At 40.1% G+C, this 26,880-nt stretch overlaps 1 protein-coding gene across 1 annotated transcript in view; it reads right to left on the minus strand.

Moving 5' to 3' along the window:
• The window catches only part of PLCH1 (phospholipase C eta 1), a 220,113-nt gene that overhangs the window by 84,569 nt on the left and 108,664 nt on the right, over nucleotides 1-26,880 (minus strand). Inside the window, exons 3-6 of the mRNA XM_012807817.2 lie at nucleotides 13,809-13,955; nucleotides 11,340-11,583; nucleotides 7,004-7,133; nucleotides 1,478-1,648 (exon numbers count right to left, since the gene is read on the minus strand). Coding sequence (XP_012663271.2) covers nucleotides 1,478-1,648; nucleotides 7,004-7,133; nucleotides 11,340-11,583; nucleotides 13,809-13,955 — 692 coding nt within the window. The remainder of the gene's footprint in view (nucleotides 1-1,477; nucleotides 1,649-7,003; nucleotides 7,134-11,339; nucleotides 11,584-13,808; nucleotides 13,956-26,880) is intronic.

Consider the following 26,880-nt stretch of genomic DNA (forward strand, 5'->3'; position numbering starts at 1 on the left):
ACAGAGTCTCAAGCTATCCCCCTGGGTAGAGTGCCATGGCATCACAGCTCACAGCAACCTCCAACTCCTGGGTTCAAGCGAGTCTCCTGCCTCCGTCTCCCAAGTAGCTGGGAACAGAGGCGCCTGCCAAAACGCCTGGCTATTTTTTGGTTGCAGCTGTCATTGTTGTTTGGCGGACCCGGGGTGAATTCGAACCCACCACCTTAGGTGTATGTGGCTGGCGCCTTAGCCATTTGAGCCACAGGAGCCGAGCCACTGCCGGATTCTTTGTTATGGACACCTGCATATCTTATGAGAGGATGAGAGAATGGAGAGGAGTGGTATCAGAACCCTGGATCCTAGCTGGGCGCCTGTGGCTCAAGAGGCTAAGGCACCAGCCACATACACCTAAGGTGGCAGGTTCAAATCCCCAGCCCGGCCCGCCAACCAACAATGATGGCTGCAACCAAAAAAAAAAAAAAAGGCGGGGCATTGTGGTGGGCACCTGCAGTCCCAGCTACTCGGGAAGCTGAGGCAAGAGAATCACTTAAGCCTGAGAGTTTGAAGTTGCTGGGAGCTGTGATACTACAGCACTCTACTGAGGGTGACAAAGTGAGACTCTGTCTCAAAAAAAAAAAGTCTAAGATAAAAGGTTAGATAAGTTTAAAAAATTCATTTATTCCCTTATTTTAGTGAGAAACAGAGTTTGAGATGATATATATTAAAAAAAAAACACTAGCAGAACAGCTTTGCGACCACATTTCAGCCTATATATTTTAAATATATTTAGAGATTTCCTTTGCTAATCCATACCTAATTTACTTACTCTTTTCACATGACAAAATGCCAATTTCCTATCATAGTTATCAATGACCTACTATAATGCTAGTTAATAATTATATTATAGTTCAATACTTAGCTATATTATTAATATATTTTGAAATATGTACTTGTATATAAATACTAATATATACTTATATTTCAAAACATATTTGAAATATACATTTCTATTTATGCTAATATAAAACAAAATATAAATTTATACTAATTATTAACACTTTATAACACTATAGAAAATAGCACCATTGTATCTAAAATCAAATAAGTTAGTTGACATTCATTTCTCTGGGGGAAAATGTCTACATCCATCCTCCGTATGTTTAAGGTAAAAATATCAAATAACCCAATGTCCAATTTCACACTTCTTCTCTTAAAAGCTACTGGAAATAGTTTTAAATTACTCATATATTTTTGTCAACTTGTGGTATTTACCCCTTTTTCCTAAATTAAAGTAAACCTGTATCCAACCCCAAAAGAAAGCCTTGTATCTTTTTTTTAATTTTTTTGCAGTTTTTGGCCAGGGTATGGTTTGAACCCGCCACCTCCAGCATATGGAGCCAGCGTCCTACTCCTTTGAGCCACAGGCGCCGCCCAAGAAAGCCTTGTATCTTTCACAAATATTTTTATGTAAACATTCGGTTCAATGGTCTAATGATACCTTTTGTTCCACCTTCAAAAACTGAGCCAGTTCTTCCACAGTTAGATGATCTTTCTTGTCACTGTAGCTCAGGAGCAACAGATAAAGGTCTCGTCTCAAAGACATCATTTTGTAAAAAACACAAAACTCTTCAAAGGTCAGAGTTCCCTGATTCTCATCTGTGTCAGCTTCCTGAAAGAGACAGAAAAAACAAGGCCGTAATAAGAGTTTGAAATAGGACATCCAGTATTGGGAAATAACGTGCCCTACAAAAAGCTGGTACACAAATTACAGGTGGGGAACACACAGGCTCCTCAAGCACACACAGAGCGTCATAAAAACTGACTATATGTTAAGCCGCAAAGAAAGTTTCAACAAACTTTTAAAAATCAGCCTGATACAAACCAATGTCTCTGACTTCAGTAAATTTATAAATCAATAAAGAACACTAAAAAGAAAACTGTAGAAATAATATAACACATTCTAAATGGAAAATAAAATCCATGTCAGTAAACAAATCACTGCATATTAAAACTGGTAGGATAAAGTAATAGGAATTAGAAAGAAACTTGAAGTTTTAAATGTATTAGAAAGCAGATTTAGAAGTTAATAACTTTAAAAGCTAGGAAACAATTAAGCCAAAGGAAATAGAAGGAAATGTAAACAAAACCAGAAAGCAATGAAATAGAAATAATACAAAGGCAGCAAGAAAACCAAAGGCTGGTTTTTGAAGAAACTACCAAAAAAGAAGTATCTTGAACAAGACTCATCAAGAACAAAAGAACTTAAAACCTGATGAAAATACCACCCTCTCATCAGTTTCTGTGCTGCAATCCAATCAGATGTGGTTTTTACCTATAAGAGAATCTTATTTCTCCGAGGGTAGATCTGATGCTCTCATAGCCGTCAGCATCACTATGATGCTTTCCTCCATAGAAAAGCCTGAATAACCCATCTGTACTAATTTCTAGTTGAAATTGTTTGATTCTAGTAATTATTGAGCAAGAATCTTTTACTATGTACCTGATTGATTGATTTTTGGGGGGGGGGGCAGGTTTTGGCTGGGGCCAGGTTTGAACAGGCCACCTCCAGGATATGGGACCAGCACCCTATTCCTTGAGCCACAGGCGCCGCCCTTACAAAATCATAAAACTATTTGAAATACATAATGAGTAAATGACCCATTTCCATGATCTTCATTCTAAGTGAACACAACTGTAACTGAACAAAAACTGATAGGGAATGAACCGCATTTGAAATGCATACATTTTTATGAAGTATAGTCGGTTGTTAAGCAGTTTTACACATAACTTTAAAAGCCAAAGTGCACATAAAAAATTGGGAGAAAAAAAACTTTGCTAAACTTTGGTTACTTATGAGCAAACACTCCTCTTTCATTTTAAAGATAGCGGTTTGAATATCAACGCTTTAGAGGCAATTCCCTTAGAAAGACTATGCATCCTAAGAAACTGGGTCTAATGCCCCAATTACTGCTTAACTTTGTTTCAAAATATCTGATCTTGGACACAGAGATGAAACACTTTTCAAGACTTTTCCATATAAATGTCTAATACAATTAAGAATAGTAAAACTCTAAGGATTTTTTTAATACCTCAAAAGATTCCTTTAAAAGTATCAGTTGAATCTTTCACTAAACAAGAAGGCAAAGAGAAGAAAAAGAAAACTCCAAGAAGGCTTTCATGTCTTCACCAGCAATATGCTCAAAAGAAAGAGAATGTTGCTAAAATAATAATCCTTCGTCCGACTACTCTGACCATGAGCATTTTTACCGAACCCTGCTAGACACGAAGCCCGTGATGGACAGAATATTTATGCAGCAGATACAACTCCTTATCCAGTCATTTCTAGCTTGATAAGTTTTGACATTTAGGGCCAAAAAAAAAAAAAAGGCTATTAATGTTTCCTTAAAACTTGTGTAAAAGATTTACTTTGAACCCAAAAGCCATTTGGCATAAACCTTTCCCAGTTCACCCTCTCAAACTAAGTGCATTAGAGATAAACAGGTGTCTGGATGGGGAAAAATACAGAAGTAAAAATAATTTAATAGCTTATGTTATGTACTTCCTTATCTTGCTTCCAAAAAGTACCCCCCACCCCCAAAATCATTACTTTTACAGGTATAGACTTTGCCCTCCTATATAGACTTTTCCATGACAGCAGGAGCTACCAGAACAGGGCAGACCTTTCCACGTAGTTTAAAGATAATCTGCTCTGTTGGTGACAACACATTTCCACTCTGCCTGTCCATCTCTGGGCTCCCCTATATAGCAGGGGTCCTCAAACTTTTTAAACAGGGGGCCAGTTCACTGTCCCTGAGACCATTGGAGGGCTGGACTGCGGGCCCCAGGACAAGTTGACTGCTAAGCAGGACAGGCAGTGGCAGCAAAAACACCCGGCAGGCCGGATAAATGTCCTAGGCAGGCTGCATGTGGCCCGCGGGCCGTAGTTTGAGGACGCTGGCTATATAGCTTTCTCACTCCTTCCTTTCCCTCCATTCTCTCACATTCTCTAGCACAAGGGGACCCAGCTCCCCACAATGCAAACCACGTCCAACCAGGGACAGGACCACCTTAAGGGCTCACAGAACAGAACCAGCTTCCGTCTTCCACCAACTCTTGCTCCTCAGACCTCGTGCTGTTTCTGTTCTTACCAAGGTCTAAGGACAAGTGGTTAGAAAACAAGGGAAACCCGGAGCACCGAACATCGTATTGCCCTCCGAAGCTTATTTTCATATGTGCAAAGTGTCACCTACCTCATCACTTAGAAAAGAAAATCACTGCAAAGTATGGATTACGCTTATGACTTACTTCCAAATAACAACTTTTATAAACTAATACGCTACTAATTCCTAACAGTCTAACATGGTCTTTACACAGATTTAAAATTTAATAGAACTCATTTCTGCATCTAAGACTGAAAACTGGGCTCAGCGCCTGTGGCTCAAGCGGCTAGGGCACCAGCCACATTCGAATCCAGCCCGGGCCCGCCAAACAACAATGATGGCTGCAACCAAAAAATAGCCGGGCGTTGTGGCGGGCACCTGTGGTCCCAGCTACTTGGGAGGCGGAGGCAGGAGACTCACTTGAGCCCAGGAGCTGGAGGTTGCTGTGAGCTGAGATGCCACGGCACTCTACCCAGGGGGACAGCTTGAGGCGCCTGTCTCAAAAAAAAAAAGACTGAAAACTGAATATTAATACAATCCCAGCTGGATGCCACAGAAGAGGTTTGGGCCCAAAGATTTCCGTCCATGACTTATCAACAGGGAAAGAGCATTTGAACTAACATCAATCAGCAGTTGAATGAATTTCTGGAGGGCTCCCTAAATGGTAGGAGTGATGAGCACTTCTAAGCCCCATGGATTGAACTCAAACAAAATACAGAACTCTTAAAGTGCAAGACAAGTGCCATTTTCATCACCTTACTTAGTCTCTATTCTGATCCTTACAATAGCCCTGGGGGGCAGGCAAACATTCCTGTCTTTTCACTGCATTGGGTTTACTCCATTATTTAAGTGTCAGAAAAAGCCTACAATTACTCTCTGAAAACAGCAACAATAACAATAATGTATTTTAGGAAGTCAAATTGTAGATGCATGCTAAATTTATAGATTTTTTTTTCTGATGAATTAAACTGCCTCTGTTCAGACTAAACTAATATATAAATAAGCCAATGTGTATCACACAAATAATGATTACAAGGTACAAGCATTTTATGAGGATTTTAGTTCTGACTAGAGACGTAATATATACACAGGAGGGCTTCCAAAATAACTTTTCCTTTTCACCCACCCCCCAAAAAATCCCAACTCCTTCCATCCTCTCCATCCATGACCTCTGGAAATCACTAATGTGTTCTCCATTTCTATAACTTAGATATTTCAAAATGTCTTATGAAGTATGTGACCTACAGGAACTGGCTTTTTTTACTCCACAAAATTCTCTGGAGATTCACACAGGTTGTCGCACATACCAATGTAGGCTGTTCATTTTTATTGGTAAGTAGTATTCAACAGTTATGCATGGACCACAGGTGTTTTGACCATTCATCCTTTGAAGCCACCTGGGTTGTTTCCCGTATTTGTCTATTATGAGTAAAGCTGGTATGAACATGTGTGTGCCAAAAGCCTCTCTTCATTAAAGAAAAATAAAGCAGTAGGGGGCATGTAATATTAACACCCAGTAAAACAATGTAGTCTTTTAATATACCTAAGTACATCGATAACTTCTGTGTATTTTAAAAAGGTCTGACAATTAAGTTCATGAACATACCACCATGCATTTACATTGGCTGCCCTGTACAAACAGCTCAGGGAGGCTTCATAACCTTGGTATATCAATGCCTCACAGTTGTGTTCATGTCGATGTGTGCTGGTGTCTCGCTGAGTGGTGTTCATTATTGCTGTTGCATGGTTTTGTGTGATGTGAGAATGTTGGAGCTTGAATTAGAACAGCAGACAAACCTTTGTAAATTTCTTGTTAAACTTGAGAAAAGTGGAAGTCAAATCAAGGACACGTTAGTTCAATTTTATGGGGATAATGCCGGGGGGAAAAAGGGCAGTATACAAATGGATTAAACATTATTCTGAGGGGAGAAAAGTGTCACTGATGAAGAAGGTGAGAGTGGCCAGTAATGAGCAGAACTGATGAAAACATGACAGAAATTCATGGAATTGTGTGTCAAACTCCTTAGCTGATTGTGAGAAGCATCGCCAACCAAATAAACACCAATAGAGAAACAGTTAGGGAAATCTTTTTGCTTTTTTTTTAATATGTATCTTTTTTCCTCTCCTTTTTTATCTTTATTAAGTCATAAATACATACATCATATATACATTAATGCATTTATGGGGTACAATGTGCTGATTTTATATACAATTTGGAATCCTTACATCAAACTGGTTAACATAGCCTTCATCTCACTTAATTATTATGTTAAGACATTTATACTCTACACCTAATAGATTTGACACGTACCCTTGCAATATGCACCATAGCCATGGTCCCACCATTTACCCTCCTTCCATTCAACCTCCCCCATCCCCTCCTATCCCTTCCTCTTCCCTCCTTCATCAGTTAGGAAAATCTTAGCTGAAACCCTTGGCCAACAACTCATGGCTCTTGCATCACAACAATGCACCAACTCACATAGCACTGGCTCTGAGGGAACTGTTAGTCAGTAAACAAATAACTATATTGGAACACACTCCCTACTCCCCGATCTGACCCCCAATAATCTTTTCTTTACTTGAAGATAAAATAAATATTGATAAGAAGACATTTTGATGACATTTGGGACATCAAGGGTAATATAACAACAGCTTTCACAGCCATTCCAGAAAAAGAGTTCCAAAATTTCTTTGAAGAATGGACTATGCGCTGCTATCAGTGCATAAATTCTCAAGGGGAGGATTTCAGAGGTGACCATGGTGATATTCACCCATGAGGTATGTAGCACTTTTTCTAGGATGAGTTTGCAAACTTAATTGTAGGTTCTCATATAAAGGCCGATGAGGTCATGAAAACTTACCTGAAACATCTGTCTGACTTTTCTTCGGGGCAGATTAACATTTAGTTTATGCATCAGTTGGTGGATCTCTTCAATATTCAATAAACCATCACCATTTTTATCAGCTTCCTCAAAGGTCTGCTTCACCCACATGAGAAAGGTCAAAGAAAAAACTTGCGTTCTCATCAGAATAAAAATTGATCTTTCATAGAATATGCAAAGATATTTATCAGTAACACAGAACTTGAAATTCTTTGGGAAGGCCCTGCAATCCATAGGCTCTAAAACGCTACTAGTAATGACAATAATAACAAATTAGCAGTGTGGGGAGGAGGCTGGGTACAGGTGGTTCTCTCCATTGTAAAATAAAAGTCAAACCATATTATTTTGAAAGCTTCTTTAATTCAAACGTTATCTGATCTTATCCAAATAAAATAGCAAATCTATTCTTTAAAAAAATACCAGATTTTATCAACCATAAGAGAAAAAAACCATGTTACCGATTCTAATTTCACTCCAGCAAGAAGACAGCATCTTAATTCACATCTTCATTAGCAAAATCCATAAACATAAAACACGTCTGTATGACCTTATACATTATACCTTTTTACTTCTCATTTCCCGGCCAGTTTTTCTCAATTATGCTGCCACATTCATAACACAAGATTTTCATTCATAAGGTTCAAGTTCTTCGTGTATGAGGCATATGCTGTAGCTGGCATGTACCAAGAATGCCCCAGAATTGTAGCTCTCACACACCTTCTGTGAAAAAATCTCTTCAGGATGAAACCCCAAATTTAGCAAATTTAGACCTTCTCTTTTCCTATGCCTATTCGCCTACTATCTTTTTACCTCCACAATGTCCCTGGTACATGATCCTTTCAATTCTCTTTTCTCAGCCCCACTCCTATGTCTAGGAAATTAGACCCTCTAGTTCAGTCTCATCATTGTTCAGATAAAGATACAAAATGAAGTGAGAGGGAGAAATTTGATAAGAATTAGAAAGAGAACCGCATTCAAAACCAGGTCTCGTGCACCCTAGTCCAGTGTTCTTTTCCCCTACACGAGGCCTGTCTCTGTACTATGTTCCTCTTCCGATTACTAGCATTGATGGTTTCTACCTAATAAACAGGCCCAAACTTCTATATCCTTGAAGTACAAGCCTGATATGCTAGGGGGTACCCTCAAAGCTCAGGTACAAGACAAGGCAATTGAGAATATGAAGTTGAGTTCAGAGGTAAAGGATTGCCATCATATGAACTAAAATTTTTAAAGATCCTCATTGGAATGAGCCTTGGGTTGTTTTACACAGTGGGGAGGCAGAATAAATGGTAATAAATAGGTGAGCTAAAAATTCCCACTTAACTTCTAGCAAAGGAGTTTTTTAATGGATAATTCATAAGTGTTGAGAGGTTACAGAAGGCAGGAATTGCGTTTACACTTGGAAAGCAGATTGAACTTCAAAGTGTGAGGGGTAATGAAGATGAAAGAATAAAGGGAAGAGAAGAACCCAGAGAATTAAATTAAGGGGAAAGCATAGGTTTAAAACCAAGAAATGGGAGAATGAGGACACACATCAGGGTAAAGGGTCCACGGGCAATATTTGCTTATTAAACAGATGACACCAACTGAGAGATTTCCATTTTAAGCTGAAATACTAATTAACCTTCCAGTGCTAACACAGCATATTTCCACTTCTTCTGTGATTCAAATTATGACTGTAGGAGAGAGATGGTGCCTTGGAAAGCAAAATCAACCAGAAAGGTAAAGTCCTACCCCTTGTAAAGTTAAACAGACTGTAAATACCTCGTTTCACACTTCATTTCCTTTAGAACATTTGAATATAACTAGCCCGGCTCTTTCCGTTTCCATTTTCCCTCATGCACTTCAGTCAGGACCTCGTTACACAGGCCGCCTGGAAGTTGAAGAGCAACCAGACCAAGGGAAAAAATAACTAAAGAATCCAAAGGGTGAAAGATCTGGGCCATTTGCTAATAGGTCCTTGAATATCATTTTTGAGCTCTCTGGGCACATAGCTCCAATGTGGTGAGCTCCGTTTCCTTTGACTGCGGATAATTCTCTGTGCCCCACAAAGTATTTGGCTGGAGTCCAAAGAAGTGGTGAAGTAAGTCCAATGACAGCAAAATTTTTATCCCTTAATTCTAATTCTTTACCAAAGCCTCTCAAAGACTTCTCCAAAGAAGTCATAGCCATGTCCTTAGCCACGTCCTACTCCACAGATACAAACCCTTTGGAATGGGCCTGTGTCACCAAGGTCTTTAGCACCTACACATAAACTGGCCTTAACAACTGGTCAGGGCTCGGCACCTGTAGCTCAACCGGCTAAGGCGCCAGCCACATACACCTAAGGTGACGGGCTTAAATCCAGCCCGGACCCGCCAAACAACAATGGCTGCAACCAAAAAATAGCCGGGCATTGTGGCGGGTTCCTGTGGTCCCAGCTACTTGGGAGGCTGAGGCAGGAGACTCGCTTAAGCCCAGGAGTTAGAGGTTGCTGTGAGCTGTGATGCCACGGCACTCTACCCAGGGGGACAGCTTGAGGCTCTGTCTCAAAAAAAAAAAAACAATTGGTCAGAAGACATGGGACTGGCAAGGCAGAAATAGAGGTGAATCAAACCTGGAAATACACTCTAGTCCTAACTCTACTGCTAACCTGAGCCTGTGACAGCGAGGCCCTCATGTCACCTCTTGGAGCCTTTGTTTCGTCATTTGCAATTCAGGGAACACAACTTTCAACTCAAATCTGTTCTAAATGGATACTTTTTATTGCTTAAAACACCGTTAGCACGGTTTCTGCCGCTTGCACCAGAAAGCATTCCTACTGATCAAACATTTTTGCTTTATTTTTTAGCAAATGTTAGAGTTATAAACCAAAGGAAAAGATTAAAGCATAGAAAATCAGCTCCTGTGTTTGTTTTGCTCATTTATGAATCCCAGTTGCCTTTATCTGCATACTGTGAATATTGACAAAAACATCATGGCTCATCAACTCAGATGTTCATGCTGTCAAGATCCTTTCAAGGGCTGAATATTTCCATTCTGCTCCATCAATGTTCTGTGTGATAGATGATAGCTGGAGTAGCACAAATTCATCACTGACTCCCGGAAAACCTCAGGGCACACATCCCAAAGACAGCAAGGAAGTCGTACTACTCCTGACGCGAATATGGGGCACCTGTATTCTAAGGCCGTTGCAAATGTGAAGAAGGAAACCAAAGCAGTCGACTAGCCTGACACCTCACTCTACAGATAAGGACGTTGAGGTCAGAAAGGCCTCGCCACACGCCTGGCTTCATCCCAGCTGGAAGGACGCCTTCAGACCAAGAGCATTAATTGTTTTCCTCGCCAGCACTGCAGGACCCCAAGAATGGGTTTAATCAAGAATGAGACTTAGATTCCAGTTGCTCAAGCAATTTAGAGAGGGTAAATGTTATTAAGTAAAAAAATCACTTCCCCTGGAGTATCAGTCAGTTCAGTTTCCAAACTCTAAGTTAAAAAAGAGAGACAAAAAGCAGGAAGAAGCTTGGTGCTTGGTACATATTTGGAACTCATAAAGTATTTGCTGAACTAAACCAACTTTATAACAAAATACGATCTTCTATGAGCCAAATTAGTGCTTTCCCAGTTACAGTTAATGAGCACTCCAATAATAAAAAAAAGGCAATGGTATTTAACGGGCACTCATCTCTCTAGGGAAACTCGGCCATATTTGAAGATGTCTCAGATTGTGGGGTAGATTCAGTCTCTTAAAAATTCTGCTCCCAGTGGTGCCTGTGGCTCAAAGGGGTAAGGCACCAGCCCCATATGCCGGAGATGGCGGGTTCAAACCCTGCCCCAGCCAAAAACTTTAAAAAAAAAAGAATTCTGCTCCCAGCGAGGCACAGTGGCTCACACCTGTAATCCTAGCACTCTGGGAGGCTAAGGCAGTTGGACTGCCTAAGCTCAGGATTTTGAGACCAGCCTGAGCAAGAGCGAGACCTCATCTACAAAAATAGTCAGGGTTGTGGCAGGCACCTATAGCCACAGCTACTCGGGAAGCTGAGGCAAGAGGATCACTCAGAGCCCTGAACTTGAGATTGCTGTGAGCTATGACATCATATCACTCTACCCAGGATGACATAACAACACTCTGTGTCAAAAAAAAGACTTCTGCTCCTGAGTTCATGCAAACTAAAATCTCTATAAGTTCATATATTCATTTACTTGGGGTGAAAGTGAAGAAAGGAGAGAAATGTGCTGAGGGTAAAGAAAGAGACAGGAAACAAAATCACATGAACAAGCAAAGCACACTGCACACGCCGCACACACAGATCAAATAAAATCCCAGCAAGGATATTGGTCATGGGTCCTCTGCCTCTTGGCCAGGGAGTCTTCATCACTGATGCCAGCCATCAGGTACTTGAGGCCTGTGATCCAGGTACGGGCCTCCTCGGGGTTGGAGGTGATGAGGTCCAGGGACTCCATGTGGTTGCCATGGTAGATGGTGAAGCAGCAGCTGGGGTCAAAGTTCCCCTCAGCTTGTCTGTGGAATATTTCAGACTGCCGGCCCTCGGTGACTTTGTAAATGGAATCGATAAGTACTGCGAGGGAAGCGAGATACCCAGTTATGGAGCAGGTGAGATACTCATAGAGACTAAGAAATGAGAAAAACAAGACCATGTCAAATGTAAAAAATACATAAGAAAAAATTGATTATCTGTACGTTGTGACTTTTAAGTTTAAATGTGTCTTTTTTTAACTTCAGATTACTATGAGGGTAGAAACAATTAGGTTACATGATTTGCATTTGTTAGGTAAAGTTCAAGTTGAGGTTGAGCCCTTCACCCAGGGGCTGTGCTGTGTATCCTGACATGTGCCTATCAGGTGAGAGCTTCCCAATCTTTCTCCCTCCTCCCTCCCCTTGAATTTAAGGGTGTTTTTCTCTCCTGTGGGCATGTGGGTGTTTATCTATTGGTTTCATGTTAGCATTGCGTACACCACATACTTGCTTTCCTTTCTCGTGATACTTTACTAAGAAGAATGTTCCACAGCTTTTCTTATTTCTGCTAGAAACCTGTCTGAGGAGTCTTGACAATATCTTCCCCAGGCAGTGATTCAGGATATACTGAAATTAGTAACAAAAAGATAGATACGCCCAATAGAGCAAGAAGACTGGTAGAAAAGGAGGCTAATAAATACGTCAAATTTATACTTAAACGTTTATGAAAGGAAAAACACAGAAAGATCTAGAGCGGACAAAAAATAGAGGCCAGGAGTGGTGCCTCACACCTGTAATCTCAACAGTCTGGGAGGCCAAGGCAGGAGGATTGCTTGAGCTCAGCAGTTCAAAACAAGCCTGTGCAAGGGCGAGACCCCGTCTCTACTGAAAACAGAAAAATTAGCCAGGTGCCTATAGTCTCGGCTACTGGGAAGGTTAAGTTAGGAGGATCACTTGACCCCAGGAGTCTGAGGTTGCTGTGACCTAGGCTGATGCCATGGCGCTCTGGGCTGGGGCAACAGAGTGAGACAAAGAAAGAAAAAAAAGTAAACTAGAGTCATGTGTGGCTGTATACTTTCCGGACAGCCCTTGTGCGTGAGAAGATTGAAAGTAAAATAATCTACTGCAGCCAAATAGCCCAGCTGCACACGGCACCCTGGAAAGGATGCTGTGGGGCTCTGATGCCAAGGTAGAGCGGAGCTCAGAGAAGCCGAGAAGAAGGTAACGGCTGGAGGGGCACAGAGGCACAGAGCCACACAGGAACATGAAGCACACAGGACGTCGAATAGACCATGGATGCCAGACGGGAAAGCTCAGGCAGAAAATAATGGGAGACAAAACTGGAAAGGCAGACAGAGGCTGGACCGTGGCGTAGCTGGAGCCACAGGTGGAGGTTGGTATGGATATTATTTAGGTAATGGAGCAAGGTCTGGATCAGAGAAGCACCGGCAGGAAGGATAACTTCAGAATAAGATTTATTTTGCTTGTCTGTTTTTAAGTATAAATCAGAAGTATTGCCTATACTATCGATCACCCATAGACACCATCTACGTCTCATTTCAGCCTTATTATCAGGGTCCCACTTTTATTCTGGTATCCACTCCTTCCCCACCTGGCTGGCACAGAAATAAGCCTATGCTCAGCCCCAGGTGGATGCTAGGATTTGCATCAGTGGCGCCCCAAGTTCTCAGTCTCCAAACTTGGGCTCCCTGGCTTTGTACTCAGACTGAGCTGCACTGCCAGCTCTCAGGTTCTCCAGCTGGCAGACGGCCCATCATGTGCTTCTTAGATTCCAGACTCATGTAAGGCAATTTCCCTAAGAAATCCCCTCGCAGATTTCCGTCTATTCATCTGTCTATCCATACATCCCTGTTGGTTCTATTTTTCTGAGAAAGAAGTTTTAACTAGGAGTCAGATTAAAACTATTTTATGTGATATCATTAAAACCACATTAATTCATTAATCACTTAACTGTGCTCAGAATATGGCAACACACTCTAAGCCCCTAAGATTTATGATGTCTGTCATCTTTTATAGGAAAACAAAAGGTCTCAGTCTGTAAAACCATATATCTATCCCACCTTTAAACAAAGAAAGTTCATCACGTCATCAACTCAGGTAAAATGTCAGCATTTACAGCATTCACGGAAAAGAAAACATTCATGGAATGAAATGCTCCGAAGATGGCCATCACTTATCTCAGATCGGCTAACCCCAAACCATGCAAAGTATGACAGTTCCACAGGTCGGAAGCTTCCACAGAGCCGTCCACTCTAACCCTTGTGTGACTATGTCAAGAAGAGCAAAGAATTCAAAGGTTGGTTTTACTTTTTGCCTTCTCGCTCTTCCTAGACGGTCGCCAGCGGAGGCGGGTGCGGTGCTCATCCAGGTAAAAGAGCCGGACGAGCCCTTTGGTCCCACGCTTCAGTTTGATCATCTGCGTCCCGGACTGCATTACACTCATGCATCTTTCAACTGCAAAAGAGATTAGACACAGCACAATCAGCGATCACATGAGGCTCCTGCATACACGTGTCCAGGCCTTACAGTCAAATAAAACCTCTGATTCATCCCCTCAAAGACTCTAATGACCAGAAGACAAATTTGGTAGAAGTACTCTGAAAAGAGAGTTAAGGAATTTATGCATCCACCTAAAGTCAGTAAGAAGCTTACTGACAGAAATAAAAATCCTATTCCAGGTAGATAAAGCATTACTGTTTCACTGGACCACATTTTGCTCTGATTTTTTTTTTTTTGGTATGAAATGTTGACCATTTGATATTTCATTTTATCTTCTTAAAGCAAGTTCTCAGACATGTTAAATCCTATGACATTTTGTATAGCCAGTTGTAAAACCATCTTATAACAATGCTTTAAAATGCAATCAACAGAAACAAGAATTGGCAAAAGGCTGACAATTGTTGGATTACGGTTACATGAGGGTTCTTGTTATACATTTGTGTATGTTTTCAAAATTGCTAAGTAAATATTCTTCAAATGTGATCAATAAAATCAAATTTTCACAACTGAACATGAAACATTTGCTGATGCACTCAACTGCTAAGATTTTCCATCTAGAGAAATAACTTGGCAACTGAATTTAGGTAATATCCAAATCACTTATGGTTTAAATTAAAGCTGTCATTTAAACCCACGCTGCTGTGAAATGACCCCTGCTAGAAGTAGATATCTGTCATTTTTGCCTGTTTCCCTTGTGTGGTGACAGCATCCCCACTTTCTTTTGGAGACACTCCTCTCCCGTTTCATATACCTCTAGTGGCCTCTCAATTATCTGAATTATGCTTAAAGCAAAGGGGACTCCCTCCTGAGCAACATAAATCCCGAGCAGATCATTAAACAAAAATAGAATGGGGCCATTTCAACAACTGAGATGTTCCTGGTTCTCCATCCCAAGATGCATCAGTTGTTACAATTCTTATTCTTCCTGAGACTGACAAATTTTTCCATTTTCCTCTGGATTCTAGAAGTAATACAACACCCTTTCACTCTTTTGTATTATAGCTGACAGAAATAGCATTTGTTCACAAAGATCACCCACTAATACATATTCACACTTATAACCATTAAGGAACTCAAAATACCTAGTTTTGAGAGCACAACAGATCAAAGAAGCATGGTAAACAAACTTTAACAACAGCAGACTTCAGCTTCTTTACCTAAGCATTTTGTCTTTACTAGGAAAGAAAGTCTCACCCAACAGTTTAGCATTATATGCACAAGGAACCCATTTTTTGACACCACAAGTACCACTGGACATAGGATACCCATTACAGATAACGTCAGCACAATCAACCTTCACAGTCTACTCCATGAAGAGCCTTTCCTTCCCATAAAAAAATCAAAAACTTAAGTAGCATTTCAGGATTTGATACTTCAAGGAAGGTAAAGTATAGGTTGCTTTTACTCATTCTATCTGACATGTCGAATACCAAACTAATAAAAATATTGCTTAAGAAAACACACAAACTTAAAATGTTTAATATACAAAACTAAATTTGAGGTTTGGTTTCACACAAGACAGTAAATTCATTTAGGCCATTATAGCTATGGATCTGAATTCTCAACAGCCACACTTACCTTTTTACAGCAGTAATTAGAGGATGAATAGATGATAGAATATCAGTATATGAAGGCAAAACCATCAAGTCAAATCAATGAAGCTAAAACTCTCCAAAAAAACCTACTAGAACTTCACTGATCACTGACAATAGGTTACATCAACAAACAAACAGATGTTGACTGGGCAAGGTGGCTCATGCCTATAATCCTAGCACTCTGGGAGGCCAAAGCAGGTAGATTGCTTGACCTCAGGAGTTTAAGACCACCCTGAGCAAGAGTGAGAACCCATCTCTACTAGAAATGAAAAACTAAGGCAAGAGGATCACTTGAGCCCAAGAGTTTGAGGTTGCTGTGAGTTATGATGCCACAGCACTCTACTAAGGGCAACAAAGTAAGACTCTGTCTCAAAAAATAAAATAAAATAAAATAACAAAAAGATGTTTACAGAACAACTCCTTATTCCAAGCATAGGATTATGTCATCAGGATACCTTGTCTTTGCCCCTAAAGGATTTAAATTATAAGAGAATGAAACATCTAAAAAGATGTTTATTAACGGTAACTTAGAGCTGTGGTTCCGCACACAGCCTGGATTTTGCCAGGGCTAGAATTCAACTGCCCAGCTGTATGACTTGGGCAAATTATTGAACGTTGCTAGACCTCATATTCCTTATCTATGAAGTGGGCTTAATACTATCATTTATGACTAGATGAATTAATTTAAGTACTAAAAACAGTGCCTTGCACATTATAAACATGATCAATATAGTTATCTGTTATGAGTTCAAGGTTTATAGTCCCAAAATGCATTGGTGAAGTCCTAACCCCAATGTGATGGAATTTAGAGGTGAGGCCTTTGGGGGTGATCAGGTTTAGATGAGGTCTTAAGAGTGGGGTTCCCCATAATGGAGTATGTTGTGTCCCCCATCACCCACTTCTCTCTCTCTGTTTGTCAAGTGAGGGTATAACAGGAAGGCAGCCATCTGCAAGTCAAGAAAAGAGCCCTCACCAGGAACAAATAGGTTGAGATCTTGGGTTTCTCATCCTCCAGCACCATGAGAAATAATGTGTATTATTTAAGACATCCAGTTAATGGTATCTTGTACAACAACCTGAACTAAGGCACTATCATAGTTTTATTATTATTGAAATCTTTAAAAATAAATGCCAAGTCACAAGTAAAGAACGAAATATTATGGGCACACTTATAACTTCGATCAAATGGTACAAAAGCAATTTATGCAACCAAAACATTTGTGCTCGCATAATATTCTGATTAAAAAAGAGAGAGAGATTCCATACGAGGCCACAGCAAAGGAGACCAGAGTCGGCCGGCATGTGGAGAATGTAGTGATAAGAGTATCAGTGAAGACCCGGGAACAGGAAGCGGTAAGAGTATGAACAGGAAAAAAGAAAAGATGAGCCTCCATCTTTGGAAGAGTGACTAAAAAGGGAATTGACAGGATGTGTGCTTCCATGCGCCAGAGAAGACTGGGCTCCTGGGAGCTAGGGGGTCAGTGTAATAAGATTTTGATCCCCTGTCAGTGAGAAAGTCACAAGGCATGTTTAAGCAAATGATGGGCTGGAGAAAAGATATGACTTAGCAAGATGTCTCTATGGGAAGAGAAAATGAAATAAATTGTTCAAACCTGAGAGGAGAGCTGAATTCACCGCAGCCTCAGGGACCCAGCAGCGAGGCTCACCGGTGTGCCTGGCACAGCTCCTCTGCTCTGTGCACTGTCCCTTCTCTCCCCTTCCCTTTCCCAGCTCCTTTTCCTGTCCCTAAAGTGGAACTGTCATGGCTATCGTAGCTCAACCTTTCAACAGGAAAAGCACAGAGATATAAAAATGGAATTGGTTGCTAGAGCTAATAAACACCACCTACCATTTAGCAAGCGTCAACCAGAAAAACCCAAATATTTGAGAAGGTGGAATCCAACCCCTATTGAGTGTGTTCACACAATGCAGTACGCGCACTTGGCAGAGTCAGAGTGTAAAAGAATACGCCGCTTATATTGTTGCTGCAGTCGCCTGTGCTTTGTCACTCCTTACTCCCTGTCACCCAGAAAATCCATTTGATTAGTCAAACTCAAAAATCGGGTCCCATCTTGACAGCCACCTCACCCAAGTCTTTCTTCCCCAAACCTGAGAGGAAACAATCCTGTATCGTTATAAAGCCAACCAGAGAAGCATCCTCAATCATTCTTTGCAACTCCTTCCAGTGCATAAAAGTCACCAATGATGGAGACAAAATATTCTTCCAGTCTCACATAAATCATGGTATGTGTCAGCATAAGCCAATGTCTTCATGTTCAGCTTCCAGTGGAAATGGCTAACAGCAGGAAAATTATTCTCCACCCATGCCACCCTGGTAGATTCCACAGACGAGAGTAAGAAAGGCAGATAAACATGGAAGAGTTCCAGTGGATTGAAATAACCTCACCATACACATCTCCAATATTGAAGGTTCCCTGAGAAAAGTTTGCAAATGCAGGTTACAAACTCATGGCGGCTGCCATAATCTGCATAATCCCTTTGATTCCACACTGTCCTCTGTGGTTGCATTAGTATTTCTAGAAAACACGTCTATTTGGATACAGTGCGGCAACATACAAGAATACTAAGGGAAGGATACCTACCAGCCCAACACAAAAAACAAATATTGTTTTTGTCTGTTACGTTCCAGGCCTCCCACATGTACACAAATTTGTCGCACAGGTTGAAATCATGATATTTAGGCCATCTGGCACGCTGCTTTTTTGAGTTATATTGTAACAGCTTTCCATGTTTCTACACAGTCTTAATAATTATCATTTTAATGGCTGCCTAAGAGAGCAGCATCAATATTTAAAGAACAGAACAGATGAAAGGAAGGCTATAATCCTAACTTTATTACATAATTAGGGTTTTAAAACTCTTAACAGAGTCACATTTGTAAAATGAAAGGTATGAAAAAGTGGCCTACAAAGTCCTTTGGAATTCAGCTCTTTAAAAGGATTAAATCAATCCTTGCTGCCACAGTTTTAAATAAGCAAATTTCGAATTCACTAAACTCCCCTAATAAAAAATGCTTTTAAAAAAAAAAAAAACACTTCTAAATTGAAGTAACATAATAGAAAGTATGTATCATTTCAGGGAAGATTCCCAAATCTCCACTAAGTATACAGAAGGTTTAATTCTTCAAGCCCTATTTGGGGTGTTTTTGTTTTGAGGGGTTTTGCAGGGGTTTTAGCCATGGAGGCTCTTTTATCCTTTAACTAATGAAGTAGAACAGCATCTTCAAGCCATATTCAAATCAGAGATAATCAATTTCTTTTAGGGATGTCACATTTTGCCACCTGATGCTGACTTTTTACAACAGCTTTAATTGAGCTAGAATTTGTATGCAATAAAATTCGCCTGTTTAAAATGTATAACTCAACAACTTTATGTATTTACAGACTGTGTGCCATTTCCGTCATCACTCACACCCATTTCCAGTTACTCCCCATTTTCACCTGCAATCCTGGACAACCACTAACCCACTTCTTGTCTCCATAGATGGGCCTTTTCTGGATTATTCATTTACAGGAAACCATACAATATGCAGTCTTTAGTGCCCGGCTTCCTTCACTTGGCAAAATGTTATGACGATCGTGTTGGTTGTTGTCTTCTGTTCCTTCCTCCAGCTCCCCCACATCATCTTAAACTCTTCTGCTGCCCCTTGGAGGTAAAAATGATCCTGAACAGGAGACTGGTTGAAAAAATAATGTATACATACACGCAGTGGAGTGCTGTGTAAGTATAAAAGAAAAAAGGGAGAGATCTGTGACCTGATAGGGAGTAATTTCCAGGAGACATCAGTAAGTATAAACATACTATATCTGCTTATTTATATAAATAAATAAATTACCTTTTTTATATAAAATAAACAGACATAGTATGCTATCTTATTATCTATGCTACTAAGATAGCTTATTTATATAAATAAACGTATATAGTATGCCATCTTATGTTAAAAAAAATGAGAATAACACACAAATATCTTCTTGTCATTACAAAAATAAACACAAGGATAAACCAGAAAACAATGAAGTTGACTATCTATAAAAGTGAGAGAGAATAGACTAGAAAGGATAAGAAATGGAATGAGTAGAGCTGTGTACATTGGATAATTTCCTTCCGTTCTTGAAATACTTTGCTAAGAAAAATATTTTCCAGCTCCATCCATGTAAACGTGAAGGAAGTAAAGTCTCCATCTTTCTTTAGGGCTGCATAGTATTCCATCGTGTACATATACCACAGTTTATTGATCCATTCGTGAGTCAAAGCTATAACCCACTTTTAGCCCAAGAATATGGGGAAAGGGGAGGGGGAGATGGAGGGGAAGGGGAGGATGGGTGGAGGGAGGGTAATGGTGGGATCACATCTATGGTTCATCTTATGAACCCCATACATGTGAATTTTTCTAAATGTAGAATATAAATGTCTTAACACAATAACTAAGAAAATGCCATGAAGGCTATGTTAACCAGTTTAATGAAAATGTTTCAAATTGTATATAAAAATAGCATACTGTACTTCATGACTGCACTAATGTACACAGCTATGATTTAATAATAATAAAAAAAGAAGAAATGGAATGAGAACTCTCTTTGTACCCTACATAGCTAAAATTAAATCAAAAGGAATAGAAAGAGGAGCAAAGAACAGAAAGTGATACAGTCACGAGTCCCTTAATGTTGGGACGCATTCTGAGAGATGTGTTATGAGGCGACATGTGGCATCCTGCTTACACAAACCCAGCCGGGACAGCCTACTGCATACCCAAGTATAGTGTGTCTTACCACTCCGAGGCTACACACATGTACAGCATGTTATTGTGCTAAGTGTTATGTGCAGCTACAACGCAGCTGCAAGTATGTGTGTATCTAAACACAGAAATGTTACAGTAAAAATATGGAATTAGTTCATAGGACCACCATTGTATCTGTGATCTGCAGTCAATCAAAACGCAGTCATGCAGTCGTTTCGACTGTTAATATACACCAAGAGCGATCCACACACACACATCTGTATTTGTGTGTATTTATATTTCCTTATATACTTGTGTATAGTTCCTAGTTCTGTCCTTAGAAAGGACCAAGAAGCAAAAGCAACTCTTGTAGAAACACTTGGTGCCCTGACCATTCTCTGTTCCAAAGGTCACCGTGAGACAGATTTTCACATACGAGGTCATGACCATGCCCAAGTTAAGGTCATACAAAGATACCACTTGCACCTTACTGTGAGCACATGTATACTGGGACACTGGTCACTCAGTTGTGCACCAGCAGACACACACACAGAGTCCACAAAGTCCCTTTTTAGCAAAAAGGTACGTGAAAAATGTGAATTGATTTTTTGCCAGCTTCCACAGATTAGAGTAAATCTGGATAACTAAAAGAGATTAGCGTCTGAAAACAATTTTATTTCTACATGGAAAATATCCCAAATGATACACAGGTAATGTTTCTCAAAAAAGAAGGAAAGGGAGATTTCCTAAAACCACGAGAACAAAAATAAAGGGTATGTTTGTTGAATTCTCAGCCCAAACCAAACACCTACGGGGAACTTGGTACGTACATTGGATGCTGAGAGGTCTAGAGTATGGGCACCACTGCTGGGTAAACGGTGTCCGTCCACAGTTGCAAAGGTACAGGGCAGGGGGAAGAGTTCTAGTTCAAACTCTGCCACGAACTGAATGTGTGAACCTCGGAAGGTCATCAAACAGCCTACTCTCCTCCACCTAAAAAGACATTTTCCTTGATGTTCTATGAGTTTATAAAACAGCGGATCCAGTTTTCCTAAATTGTATTTTACCTTCCAAGAAGGCCAAATTCTAGTTCTTCAGAAAGTCTTTCAGAACAATTTTAAAGAAAAAAAAACTTATTAACATATAGACCTGAATTTCTAAAATATTCTTTATAAAAAATAAAACTGCTCTTCGGAGGGAATGGCTCCACTTGAAAAGCTATTCCTTGCCAGCAGCAGAGCCTTAGAGTCAAATAACCTCAGCTTGTGGATAAACGTCCTCGCAAAGGAGGCTGCAGAGCGCCGCCCTTACTAAGTCACGATCCCATCCACGGAGGAATAAACAGTGTGGCGCTCATTGATTTTTTTTTTTCATTGCCTAAATCATTCCTATGGAGAAGACAAGATTATTTGAAAGGCTTAAGAAAAAAAAAAAAAACTAATTGGTTAGCAGTATCATTTTGAAATTTGTTTGCAAACCTTACACCCACATAGTCAATATGTTTACAAAGTTTATAAATATATAGGAGGGGGGTCAAAGAAAGGGTGAAAGGCATTAACCAATAATCTCTTAAATGTCAGTCCCTTTTCCCAGGGCATTAAAGCCTTCACAACAATTCTTTCTGTCTCATAATGGTTAGCCCTGGGGAATAAATGAAATACTAAGAATTCGTAATAAGGTAGATTTTTTGTTTTATCCTATGGGGAGGAGGGATATAAATTAATCTTAAAATTCTAAATTTAGCTCCATATAATATGTAAAGAGTTTTCTACTGAAAACAAGTAGATCTGAGATGACAGTGTCAGCACCACTCCACTATATAGTTTGTAATAAGCAATATTGTTTTTAAAATATTGTTTTAAAAATATTGTTCCATCCCTTATTCAGTGACACGGCACTGCATTATACTGAATATTTGGAAGTAAGATTCTCAAACTACAATAAACATTGGCCTTTGTTTATAGAAAATATGATCTAACAAGGCTTTTTCACGGTTCTCCATCCTGGCTGTACTTTAAAAGTCACTTGGGGACCTTCTAAAACGTGATGAGCAGACAGCAGCAGCACATGTCAATTAGATCAGAATTTCCTGGGGCAGGGGTGGGGGATGGAGAATGGGTTTGCCTTCTGGTTTCTTTGTTTAAGCTTCCCAGGGATTCTACTGGGCATCCAGAATTCAGACTGTTGATATATGTTATCTCACTTATTCCTCATAGTAGCTCTTCAAATTAGAGACAGTTAATGCCCCTCATTCCAGAATGGATGAAACAGAGAAGGGAAGAATTGGCTGAGATCACACAGGTGGAACAGGGCCGAGCCAGGCCGTGCGTCCCTGGACAGCACTCCCTCTGTCTCACCACGTATGATGTTCCCTCCAAGTCCTTCCAGGCCCTTGACCAGCTTGTCACTGAAGAGTCCACTAAACAGTCTTGATACCATAAAAGTAAGAAATCAGGTTTATTGATCCCTAAGATCCTTTCTATCAGAGACCCTTTCTAGGAGTCTATAGTATATCAGGTCTAGGTTTTAGAAACTTGATGTATAACAGTGATACTAACACGTGGGAATAAGAAGTATGTGAAAATTAACAACGAAATAGGGGTTGGGATATAAGAAGGAAAGCAGAGATGACTGGGTGGGGAGGGGGTGGTGGTGAAGGAGGGCCGCAGAGGAGACAGAATTTGCACCTGATCTTTGAGGATCAGGATGTGAACACGTGGTGTATATTTTTCCTTTTGTTCTTGGTCTAGGTCTCTGTAAATTTTTTCTTCCAACTTAGAATGTATAAATAATAACTGTGGTTATCTTAGATGAATTATATGAACCATTTACCACGTTTAAAAAATTAGGCCTTAACGCTTGTTTCTTAGTAACGGCAAAGCCAATTTCCCTGGTCGCTTACCCCCAACCTTCCCAGCTATTTCTCAGCTGACAGTTAGCAAAAGGCGATTTAATTCAGCGATGTCTGCAAGGCTTAGCCTTCCCTAAAGACGGCAAACATTTTCTGTCTTAGTTCTACAAGAATCATCCTGTCAAAGCATAAAAAACATTTCCAATGCCCATGTCCAGAAAAAAAAAAAAAAACGGTTTACCCTACGACATGCTAATTTCAAAGCGGTAGCTTATGGGTTGAATGGCGGTTGGTCAAAATGAAATGCTGCTGAATGCAGGGGACACGGTTGTTAGGAGATGGACAGCGGGTGAGGGCCTTGTCGTTCAACTACTACTAAAGTGGCAACTGGTTCCGATCCTGGCTTTCTTTAAAATAACAGATTCACAGACCCTATCTCCAGAGATCCCCGTTGCCTGAGAACATGCATTTTAAAAACTCTCCCAGGTAATTCTAAGGCCCATTGGAAACCATAACTCTCACCATCACCACTCACCCTGCCTGAACACGTGGTCAGTAGAAACCAGTCGTAGCTACCCACACACGGCACAAGGACTCAATGTGGTACAAAAGTAGAGCCCCCCTGCTCAGCTGCACGTTTGGACATTAGCACAAGGTCTTCATCCTACTATAAAATATGTGATACCCTAGTGAAAACAAGAATAAAAGATACAAGATCTCAATGTGCAAATAATCATTATTAATAGTCTCTTTATAACCCCTCGCCTCCTCGGGGACTGATCCACACCTCACAATTCCAGATCTGTCCTAATCTGTACACAGCTGTTAAATAGAGCAGAGGTGCGTTCTAACTCTGATCCCTAAAGACCAGTCGTCCTCTTCTCTGACCTCACCCACACCACGAGAGTCATGTCTTGGGAAAGCATGACACCTCCCTTACAGCACGCTTTCACAGCACACCACAGGTACAAAGCACAGAGTGAGTGTTTGGTAAGGGTGCTATGGACTAATTCATTTCTTAAAGTCCCTGTGCACCCTTTCCATCTACCTCCCGCATTTATTTTAATTGCATTGTATAAGGAGATGCCTATTATGTGCTCTCACAAATGTGGATAACCCAGGAGTTCCCCATTCTGACACTCGACCTTCTAGTTCCTGCACCAACTACTGGTTTATGAAACTGATCCTGTTTTATCAAAAAAATTAGAAAAAAAAATCTTAACGAATTTTATGCAAATTGCTCTAATTTTGTGTGCCTAAAATTTAGGAGAAAAAATTAACTAATTTCATACAAATTGCTCTAATTCTGTGTACTTTTAAGGCTTTCCATCCAAATGTCAAATAACCAAAAAAGAGAAGAAGCGATCACATGTCCCCTGGAAACAGAGCCTCCCCCAAAGTCTCCATTGCTCTCAGGACAATGGTCTCCCAGGGGCCTCCCTGAGATGACCTGCGGTGCTGATGCAGGCCTGACACCTTCCAACCACAGCCAGTTGGAGGTCAAGTTGAATGGCATTTAAAGCAGGCACCTTATTTCTATGGCAGATGCTTTTGTTAAAAAAAAAAAAAAAAATCTATCCTAAAAAACATAAAAATAGAACCCTGCGAGGTGAGAAAAATGCCTCAGAGAATCCCTCAGGTTTACGTCTCAAAAACTGTCCTCACTCAAACCTTTGTCCTAATATCCTAAGTCTCCTTTAAAAAGAATTATATGCTACGTAACCACCACTGAGTAACTGAGTGTTCATCACAGCCTATTTGTGGCATTTTGATTGGAGCTGTTATCCTAATCAGTGCACACAGATCTCAAAATCATTTTTAAAAAATAGTAGAAAAATCTAAAGATGGAAAAAATATGAAAAACCCTGAAGACTTCCCCTAAGCAAAGTATGCATAGATAATCAGAGCAGATGTGCTGCAAAATCTTCTAAATAGTCAACCCCAGAGAAACAAAAGGCCAGCAAGAAAACCATAACTCTCTGGGTAAAAGATTTATTGAGTCTCTCTGAATTCAGAAATAATCACCCATGTGAACACAAGCACTTGCACACCAACACTCAAACATTTCCCGAGCAGTAGGAGGCTGACCACCTAAGGGGAATCAGCAGGGGTGAGATTACCCAGTGATTGGTGGGGATTTCACGCTGAGCCTGGGAAGTTTGCAGGAAAAACCGTCATGGAGGGCAGAGGGAGTGTTAGGGACGGATTGAGAGAGTAGAAAATATTTAACATAACGGCGCTAGGACAAGAAGGAACAAATGGAAGCAAAACTTTGGGTGAAGAAGAGAACCACCAAAAAAGAACCAAAAATTAGAAACAGCTGCAGCCCAGAGGGAACGTTGGGGGGGTATGTAGGAAAAATGAACACCTGACAGCCATCTCCATAGCCCTCAATGTCAGACACAGGACACTAGGACAGTCTGTCCTATATGGCATGGGTAGGTCCATGAAATGAGGACATATATTTCAGCCACTATAGTCTGTACCATTTTAAATACACAAGCAATGCCAGCTACCCCGGCCTGTCTTCCTAGAGCAGCGGTTCTCAACCTATGGGTCGTGACCCACAGGAACTGTATTAAAGGGTTGCAGCATCAGGAAAGTTGAGAACCACTGTCCTAGGGTAAGAATTCCACACTTCCTCTGTTGTAGGCAAAGGCCTAATGCCCTAATAGAAAAGAATAAGCCTACCTACATTAAAAAATATCTACACAAACTATAAACAAAATGCAAAACAAACAATAGGCTAGAAGAAAACATTTACAAACATACACAATAAAATTTAACATCCATGACATAAAGGGTTCCTACAAGTCAGTAAGAAATAGACAACCCAATTAAAAATAAGCAAAAGGATAATTCAAAAAGACACAATTCACAGAAGTAATCGATAAAAATAGAGAAGAAAATGCTTACCCTTACTCATGGTTAAAATTTTAAAGTCAGAGTAAAATAATATTTCACCTGATATAAAAAAAACTTTAACTTAAAAAAGACATTATGTAGGGTGCCGGTCCCATATACCGAGGGTGGCGGGTTCAAATGCAGCCCCAACCAAAACTGCATAAAAACAAACAAACAAACAAAAAAGGCATTGTGCATGAAGTTGAGGGGTTGATAATAAGATATTCTTAACTGATTAAATTGTTTGAAACAACTTGGCAGTATCTTTTTAAATGTAAAATAAACAAGCATTTTGACCTTGCACTCATAATACCCAGGATTCATCCTGTAGAGTTACTGACCCACTGAAGCATAACCACACACAAATATATCATATACAGCAATTCAGCTGTTACTGCCACTTTGTCTGTAATGGTTTAAAAATAAATGAGAAATGATCTCAATGTCCATAAGGGCTAATTAAATAAGTTGTGGGTTAACCACAAAATGAAGCATGAATGGCATCATTAAATAGAATATCATGAATCTTGCCAGGCACAAATTTGCTGTAATTCCAGCACTTTAGGAGGTTGAGGCTAGAGGATTGCTTGATGCTAGGAGTTTGAGGCTGCAGTGAGCTATGATCCTGCCACTGAGCTCCAGCCTGGGCAATACAGTGAGACTCTGTCTATAAAAATAAAGAAAATGAATATTATAAATCTAAATTTGCCAAAATACATCTATAATGTATTTTTAAGTGAATCAAAAATGTTACAAAACAATATTCATAGCAGATTTCTATTTGAGTATTTT

The sequence above is a fragment of the Otolemur garnettii genome, unplaced genomic scaffold (genome assembly GCF_000181295.1).
Source record: "Otolemur garnettii isolate 467f Iridium unplaced genomic scaffold, OtoGar3 scaffold00076, whole genome shotgun sequence".
Taxonomy (NCBI): Eukaryota; Metazoa; Chordata; class Mammalia; order Primates; family Galagidae; genus Otolemur; species Otolemur garnettii.